At 68.8% G+C, this 8,069-nt stretch overlaps 1 protein-coding gene and 1 long non-coding RNA gene across 2 annotated transcripts in view; one reads left to right on the top strand and one right to left on the bottom strand.

Moving 5' to 3' along the window:
* The window catches only part of B4GALNT4 (beta-1,4-N-acetyl-galactosaminyltransferase 4), an 8,987-nt gene extending 4,376 nt beyond the window's left edge, over positions 1-4,611 (bottom strand). Inside the window, exons 1-8 of the mRNA XM_070426269.1 lie at positions 4,452-4,611; positions 1,758-1,861; positions 1,454-1,549; positions 1,278-1,373; positions 1,100-1,190; positions 915-1,015; positions 625-692; positions 344-430 (exon numbers count right to left, since the gene is read on the bottom strand). Coding sequence (XP_070282370.1) covers positions 344-430; positions 625-692; positions 915-1,015; positions 1,100-1,190; positions 1,278-1,373; positions 1,454-1,549; positions 1,758-1,861; positions 4,452-4,602 — 794 coding nt within the window. The 5' untranslated portion in view covers positions 4,603-4,611. The remainder of the gene's footprint in view (positions 1-343; positions 431-624; positions 693-914; positions 1,016-1,099; positions 1,191-1,277; positions 1,374-1,453; positions 1,550-1,757; positions 1,862-4,451) is intronic.
* An 893-nt stretch (positions 4,612-5,504) lies between these two features.
* LOC139017756 (uncharacterized) lies at positions 5,505-6,800 on the top strand. Its single transcript, XR_011472877.1, has 3 exons — positions 5,505-5,612; positions 6,013-6,136; positions 6,352-6,800. It is a non-coding gene; the product is annotated as an uncharacterized lncRNA (long non-coding RNA).
* The last annotated feature ends 1,269 nt before the right edge of the window (positions 6,801-8,069 follow it).

Below are 8,069 nucleotides of genomic sequence, written 5' to 3'. Positions count from 1 at the left end.
CACAAGCCCCCCGCTTCTCTCCACACCGCGGCCTGCGGCTGTCCGGGTTGCTCCGGGTGCTCCTGGGGCACCCGCCCGGGACCCTCCCCCCAGTGGGCCTCCCCGTGAGCCTCTCATCTACTCACGGGCCCCCGCCCCGGACCCTCCCCCCACTGGGCCGCCCTGTGAGCCTCTCATCTACTCATGGCCCCTTCCTCCAGGCAGCCCCCCAGCAGTGCTGCCTGCCGGGCCCCTACGTGGCTGCCATGCCCACTAGACAGGAAGCTCCTGGGAGGTCCACAGGCATCTTCCCTTTGGTGGGGCGCGGTGGTCGGAGGGGAGGCGGGGGGGGGGGGGGGGGGGCGCACTCACACCCACTTCCACGTGGTCCGAGCCTCGGTCGTCCTGCTTGTGCAGCAGCTCAAAGTAGTACCTCCGGGAGGCCATGAGCCTGGGGACACGCAGAGTCAGGGGACGGGCCTGCCGCGCCCCAAGAACCCCAGGCAGAGGGAGCCCGGGGGCGGGGCTCAGGGCCTGCTCCTTGGGGATGGCGGTGTGCAGGGCAGCCGGATGCAGCGTGATGTCACCCAGGCCCTCACGCACACGCGTGTACACGCGTCCACCCGCGCACTCCCAGCCGCTCACCGCCTGGGCTTGGACGTCTGGGAGCTGAACTTGGTGAACTCTCCAGGCGCCGTCCACTCCGAGCCGGTCTGGGGGGTGGAAGGGTCACCGGGTCCATGGGAGCACCAGCACCAGCCCCACCCCATCCCACCCGGTCCCACCCCACCCCATCCCACCCGGTCCCACCCCACCCCATCCCGCCCCGTCCCTAAGAAGCTGGAGGAGATGGGACCGAGGCCACAGGAAGCCCAGCAGAGAGAGGCAGGTGTGGATGGAGGGCAGGGCTGGGGTCAGGGCTGGAGTGGGGGTACCTTGCCCACAAAGGCCACTAGCTGGGCACCTGCCGGGCTCTCATTTGGGCTCAGCCAGAACTCAGAGTTGTCGTCAGAAGCCACAGAGAACTGGACGTCTCCTAGGGCACAGGCCGGGGCTCAGGAGCTGTGGGCCTTCGGGACGCCCCCCCTCACTCCCCGGTCCCCCGGCCCACCTCCCGCACCATCTCTTGCCGGGTGGAGGAAGCCGAAGATCCGGAGTCCGTAGTTCTTCCACTTGGGGGACACAGCCAGCTTCTTCACGGTGGTGCGCGTCTGGGGGCAGCGACCTCTGGCGTCAGCGCCCTCTCACCCCACCCGGGAGCCAGCTGTCCCCTGCACCCCCCCGCCCCCCCAACTCACGTGAGGGAACAGCGGGAAGTGCAGGTTCCTCCTCAGATGGCCCACGGCGCCCCCGCACCAGTCCTCGAACACGTGCAGGTTCACCTGCCCTTTGTACTGGGAGGGGGGGGGTCTTACTTTCCACACCCCCCCAGCCTCCCCCCCCCCCTCCCCGCCATGCAGGCTGCAGAGCTCACCTCCTCCCGCCAGGGGGGTGCTTGATGCGTGAGGTTCAGGGGGGGCGGCCCTCCAGCTCCCCCAGAAAACAGCGCGTTCAGGTCCTGGCTGTTGGGCTACAGGAAAGAGAGGGCACAGGGTCAGAGCTGGGAAACGCCCATAACCACACCCCTGCCCAGCTCGGCCCAGGACTCAGCCCCGGGGAGTGCAGCCCCCACGCCCACGCGTGCCCACGCCCGGGCCGCACCCTCCATGTACACAGCCCACAGGTGGCCACAGGGACCCGTGTGCAGAACACAGGTGCTCGCCCCCGGCCCCGCTCACCGCCTGCTCCTCCTCGCGACTCTCGCTGGAGTCCTCTGCCCTCTGCGTGGACAGTGCAGCCCGGACCCCCCGGCCGTCTGTCACACCGCTCAGCTTCTCACCGTCTGGGGGGGACACACAGGGTGTGGCCAGGGCCCAGGCTTTCTCCAAGGCTACAGCCCTGCCGCTGGGTCAGGCACCCCATCCAGGAAGGCCAGTGTCTCCTGCTGGGGCCCCTTCTCCCTGACGCTCCTCTGTCTACCAGCGCCCCCCCCCCCCACACACACACCTTCATTGGGACAAGTACTGGGTCCTCTCCCCACATCCCGCAGGGGGGCGGGGGGCTAGAGCCTCTGCCTGGCCTTCCCAGCCCCTGGCAGCTGAGGTGAGGGAGCAGTCAACCCCTTTGTGTGCACGTGCTAGTGTGTATGTGCGCGCACACACCATCTGGGCATCCTCATCAGTGGCTCCACCTCCAGGAAGACCCCCAGGGCTGCCCTGTGCCCTCAGCACTTTTCCCGTGCGCTGGGATGTCTTAGAAGCCTCCTTCCAGAACGGAGCGCTAGGGGTTGGCTAGTGCCGGAGCTGCTTGTCTGGAGGCTAAGCCACCCCAGCCGTGGCCATGCCACCTGCTGCCCCTGAGGCGGTGTCTGGGACCAAAGGAGGCCTGGCACCAGCCTGGCAGCGGAGGGACAGGCACGCTGGGCTGGCTGCTGGCGGGTGCGATGCCAGGGAGGCCCGGGAGGGACACTGTCCCTGGGGACCGTCCCCAGGTGTGACTGGACGGCTCCAGTTTCACGACCCCGACCCCCCACCCCTCCTGGAGCACCTCCCGGGGACCCCGACCCAGGAGCCCCCACTGCTCCAGGGCCAAGCCTGGGCTTTCACATCCATGCCCATCCCTCAGTCCAGACCCCCCTGGACTCGTGTGGACACAATCGTCTCGGGCCCCGTCTCTGGGGAAGGTGGCCGCCTGTGGTCTCCTGTCTGAGAGACCCTGTGGCACCTGCCCCCCCCGCCCCACCCTCACCCCGTCTCTAGCCAGCCAAGAGGTAAGCCCCCAGGGCCTCCCAGCCAATCCCACAGCCTGGCCCAAGGCTCACTCCCACCAAGCTGCCCGTGGGCCTTGGGGTGCAGCGGGGTCCCCCGCAGGGCTCAGCCCCAGCCCAGGTCCACACAGGCCCTCAGTGCACGGGCTGCGGACCCCAGGGAGGTAGCCACCCCGGGGAGTGACGGCCACAGACCCGTCAGGACGGCCCTGTCCAGCTGCTGCCCTGGAAGGTGGCCACGAGGCTTAATCGTCCAGGACCCTGAACAGCTCCTGCCCACCCAGTTCCATGGTCTCAGAAGTGGGGTTCCCATGCCTCCACCCGTCCCCTTTGCTGAGCTAGACTCCCTGGCTGAGCAGGAAGCTGGTTGGGGAGGACTGTGGTTGCTCAGAAAACCACGCAGGCGGCTCAGGCAGGGGCTGGTTTTGTTCTGTGTCACGCTCGGGGGGGTCCTGCCTCATGTACTGCTAGTTGGGGTGTCCCCGGGTCACGCTCGGGGGTCCTGCCTCAGGTGCTGCCAGCTGGAGGGGAGGTGGTGGCTCTTTTAGGGGCTGAGCAGCGCTGGAGGCCTCGAGCGCCTGGGTCTGTGAGGCCAGGTGTTGGGGACACGACAGGAGGGGCAGAGCGGCCTCAGCAAGTGGGGGTGCAAATGAGGCCTCAGCAAGTGGGGGTGCGAATGAGGCTGAGGCAAGTAGGGGTGCGAATGAGGCTGAGGCAAGTAGGGGTGCGAATGAGGCTGAGGCAAGAGGGGGTGCGAATGAGGCTGAACGGGGAGGTTTGGCCGGGGTGGAGGGGCCCCGATGTGGTGAGTCAAAGTCACTCTTCTAAGTCTTTGGGAGGCGAGACGCTCACCCGGCCCGGCCCCAGGACGCCTCACTGCCTTGCGGGCCGGCAGCCTGCTGATGCTTCCTGCCCCGAGGTGCTCCCCTCCCCTCCCCTCCATCCTCCTCTGGGGCTCCAGGTATCCTGTCCCCCCTCCTATCGCACTCCGGGTTTTCCTGCTGTTGGAATGCTGCTCCCCAATGTGTCAAAGGTCACCTCCTCCAAGAGGCCCCCCAGGATTCCCCTGGCTCTTCCCCGCTGGAGTGTGAGTGCCGGGAGCCTGGGCGAGTTCACCCGAGGCTGATCCCCAACGCAGCCCCAGATCCCAGGTCACCGGGGCACCCCCTCTAGGGAGCCTTCCAACTGACGGGTCAGCTCGCCCCAACCTCGCACCCCCCCCCCCCGTTCCCCCGCCCCGCAGGTGGGGAAGTCGAGGCTCCGCTACGGACGCGGGCAAGTGGCTGAAGCAGCAGCCCCCCGGCTCCTGGAGGTCCCAGCGGCAGGGCCTGCGGGGTCCCCCCCGGGAGCCCCGTAACCCTGTCACTCCTGGCTCCAGGCCAGACCCCAGTCCGCCTAGTTCAGGGGCGCTCCCGGGAGGGTCGGCTCCTCGCTGATGACGTCACCGGGCGTCCGGGACCCGCCGCGCCCCCCGCCCCGATGTCGGGAGCTGGGAGCTGCGGAGGGCAGACGGGTCTGCAGGCGGGTCTGGCCCGCGCCGGGAGCCGGGAGCCGGGAGCCGGGAGCCGGGAGCCGGGAGCCGGGCACCGGGCGCGGTGGGAGGACCGGGACCGCGCTGCTCGGGGCCCTCCCCGCCCCCCCGCCCCCGGCCGCGCGCCGCCCGTACCTCGCCCGGAGCCCAGCCGCTGGCGCGGCGCGCGGCCCTGGCGGCCCAGGCTCAGGTGCCCGTAGGTGAGCCACGCGGCGCAGGTGAGCAGCAGCAGCAGCAGCAGCAGCTTGACCTGCTTGCGGAGCTTCTTCACCGGGAACCACGGCATCGCGGCCCCGCCCCGCCCGCCCGGCCGCGCTCAGCGGCGCCGCTGCGGTGCCGGCCTCCCGCGCTCCCCGCGCCGCACCCTCCGGCCCCGCATGGCCCTTTGTCCGCCGCCCGCGGCCCCCGGCTGCGGCCGCGAACCCGGGCGGCCCTCGGCCGCGGGCCCGGGGTGGGCGGCGGAGCGGCTCCGGGGGCGCCCCCGCGCGCCGCTCGGGCTCCACGCTCCCGGGGCCGCGGCGGGACCGAGCAGCATCCACGCTGCCAGGCTGCCCACCGAGACGCGGCCCGGCCTGCGCGCGGCGCCAGCCAATCGGGTCCCGGCGGCGCGCGGGAAGCCAATCCCGGGGCGGGAGGCGGGCCGCCGTGCTGGGCTGTGCCGGGCGCCGGGCGCCACGCAACGCGCGCGCATCCACCTGGGCTCGCCGGCCGCGCAGCGCGGGGGCGCGGGGATCCGGGCGCGGAGGGAGGGGAGCGCGGGACGCGGGGCTGGGGGGTGCGGAGGCCCTGGGGTCGGAGGGACGGGTCAGAGATGCACGGGGCGGGGGCGGGGCTGGGGGTGCGGAGGCCCTGGGGTCGGAGGGACGGGTCAGAGATGCACGGGGCGGGGGCGGGGATGGGAGGTGCGGAGGACGGCGCGGGACAGGGAAACGCGGGTCCGGAGGAGAGCTGGGCAGGTGGCGCGGGGCTCCGGCGCACGCGGCGCAGAGGACCGAGACCTGGATGCTCGGGATGGGAGAGGACAGGCGCGGACACAGCGGGGCCGGGAGGGTGGGAGAGTGGCCGTGACGGGACAGGCGGGAACGCAGGGCGGGCACAGGGTGTGTGGGGATGGAGTCCGTGGGAGGTGCAGGCTGTGGGTGGGGGCGGCAGGAGCGCACGGGGAACAGGGTGAGGGGAGGGCACCGGGCTTGGTGGATGCAGGGGAGGCGGGAGATGTGGGACAGCCTGGTCGTGGAGTTGGAACCGCCCCTTTGCAAACAGCCAACCAGAAGGAGTGGGTCTCAAGGTCTCAAGGTGAAGGGAGAGAGGAAGGGGGACTGAGGCGGCTGGGTCTGGGTCAGCCATGAGGATGGTGGGGGGCTGGGTGCGCAGGGCCAACAGCTGGGTGGAGGGAGGCTGAGGCGGGTCTCGGCACAGGCTTCGCCCTGAGAAGGATGGGGAGCCACCAAGGGATCCGACTTGGGGGCCAGGTGGGCAGGGCAGAGCGTGGAGGTGGAGGGGAGAGGCCCAGGCAGAAGGGGCAGGACCCAGGGAAGGAGCGGCAGGGGGCACAGCTGGCTCCTCCCCCGCTGGCTGAGTGGCAGGATCCCGGGTGTGGCTCCCGCCCAGCTGGTGGAGTGTGGGTGCTCATGCACGTGGCCCCGCCTGCTCCGCCAGCCCTCTGCCCAGCTTCAGCCCCTCTGCTCCCCTCCAGCCGCCTGGCCCTGACTTCCCTTGCTCCGTACATTCGAGGTGTAGAGCAACTCTGTGACGCCCTGTGGGTCAGGAACCGAGGGCCCAACAGGACAGCTTCCCTCTGTGCCAGTGTCACGGCCCAGGTGGGGAGACATGCATGGCTGGGGGCGGGGGGGCGGGTCACAGGCAGGCAGAGGAGCAGAGCAAGGGCGCTGGGCCGGGTACAGACGCTGGGAAAACAAGGACCTGACCCCCAGGTGGCCTTCCCGCCCCGGGCACGTCTCTAGCCAGGTGGTCGGACCCTCACCTTCCATACCCCTGTCATGCAGTTTAACGCCCTGCCTTTTCCTCCTTAAAGATAACATGGAGGGCTCAGTGCTGTTTCAGCTCCAGGCCCAGGAAAGCAGCAAAACCAGAGAAGTGACGCTGTGGCCGCCTCAGGACCAGCCGGCCGCACTGACTAAGGACCCCCTGGCCTGGCCCGGACCAGCTAGTGGAGACCCCGGCCCTGAGAGCACCCCCGGAGGGCTGGGGAGCATTCTCTGGGCCTCCCTTACGATCGCCACCTGAGAGCAAGAGGGAGAAAGAAAAACGCCCTCCATGCAATGGACCCAGCACACTCCCCCAGGGGAGCAGCAGGCAGCGGCAGCTCACCCCAGGTTCCCCCCCCCCACCCTGTCTCCCAGGCCCCCACTCCTCTGACGTCCCAGTGAGGCCGGGGCCCAGCCTGGGCTCTCCTGTGGCTTCTGTGCTGAGCCCTTCCTTGTTATACTGTCCTGAGTGTGTTTTCGCTGCGGACAATATTTCCTTGCCTGCTTTGCTGCTCTTTGTGTGTGTGTGTGTCTCTCTCTCTTTTTTTTTAATATATTGTATTGAATTTTTACAGAGAGGAAGGGAGAGGGAGAGTTAGAAACATCGATGAGCGAGAAACATCGACCAGCTGCCTCCTGCACAGCCCCCAGTAGGGATGCGCCCGCAACCCAGGTATATGCCCTTGACCGGAATCGAACCTGGGACCCTTGAGTCCGCAGGCCGACGCTCTATCCACTGAGCCAAACCGGTTCGGCTCTCTCTCTTTTTAAAAATATATTTTTATTGCTTTCAGAGAGGAAGGGAGAGGGAGAGAGAGGCGGAAACACCATGGACCGGCTGCCTCCTGCACGCCTCCTATCGGGGATGGAGCCCGAAACCCGGGCCTGTGCCCGACTGGGAGTGGAACTGCGACCTCCAGGTTCATAGGTCGACGCCCAACCACGGAGCCCCGCCGCCGGGCGGGACTTGTTCTTTGCTTCGTGCGCAGGTGGGGTTGGGGTTAAGCCACCCGGTGATGGAGGCTGCAGGTGCTGGTGACATCGCTCCCACGGCGTCAGCAAACCCACAAACCGATGGTTCAGACCGAGGTCAAGCTGGGGTCACAGACTGAGCTGTGGAGAGGCCGGGCCCAGTGCCTCTAGTGGTTGCCACTGAACCCCCAGACCTAGTCCTCTCCTCGGAGCCCAGGCTGTCCTGGTGGGGGGCAGACTCCTGGCTTCAGGCAGCCGGGTGCAGGCGGTCTCCGCTCCCGGGCAGTGGGGTCCATGCCCAGGGACAACAGCCGGGACCCTACCCGCCAGGCTGGTGAGACGGCACAGCCCAAGGCGGCAGGTTCAGCCCAGCTTCCCGGGGGTCACAGGGACAACAGAGAGCCTGAGGGTCCGCGGGCTGCGTGGGGAGCACCTCCGGCTGTTCGGGTTATTGTCACTCTCAGGCCCTCAGAAAGGAAGCGAAGGGTCATCAGAGGTGTGGCCTGCACCCCCTCTGGCCCATGATCTGAGGCAGGATCCCTGGAGCATGGCCGAGGTCACGCTCCGTGTCCCCTCACCCTGCAGGTGGACGGATGGCGCATGTGTTGGACACTATGAGCAGGCGTGGTCCCTGCCCGTCCGCACGCCGCCCTGCGACAGGGTGGCCCAGCCTGTGACAATTTGAGATCAGCTGAGGATCAGATTATTGAGGAGGCTGTCTGCTGTGGGTTCCGCGTGTCCTTGCTGAGCGGTCAGACCTCAGGGACAACGGTCCGAGGCTGAGCAGCTCAGC

The sequence above is a fragment of the Myotis yumanensis genome, unplaced genomic scaffold (assembly GCF_028538775.1).
Source record: "Myotis yumanensis isolate MYYU_CA2020_CCGP unplaced genomic scaffold, mMyoYum1.0.hap1 SCAF_10, whole genome shotgun sequence".
Taxonomy (NCBI): Eukaryota; Metazoa; Chordata; class Mammalia; order Chiroptera; family Vespertilionidae; genus Myotis; species Myotis yumanensis.
This window is presented reverse-complemented; position numbering and strand designations above follow the sequence as displayed.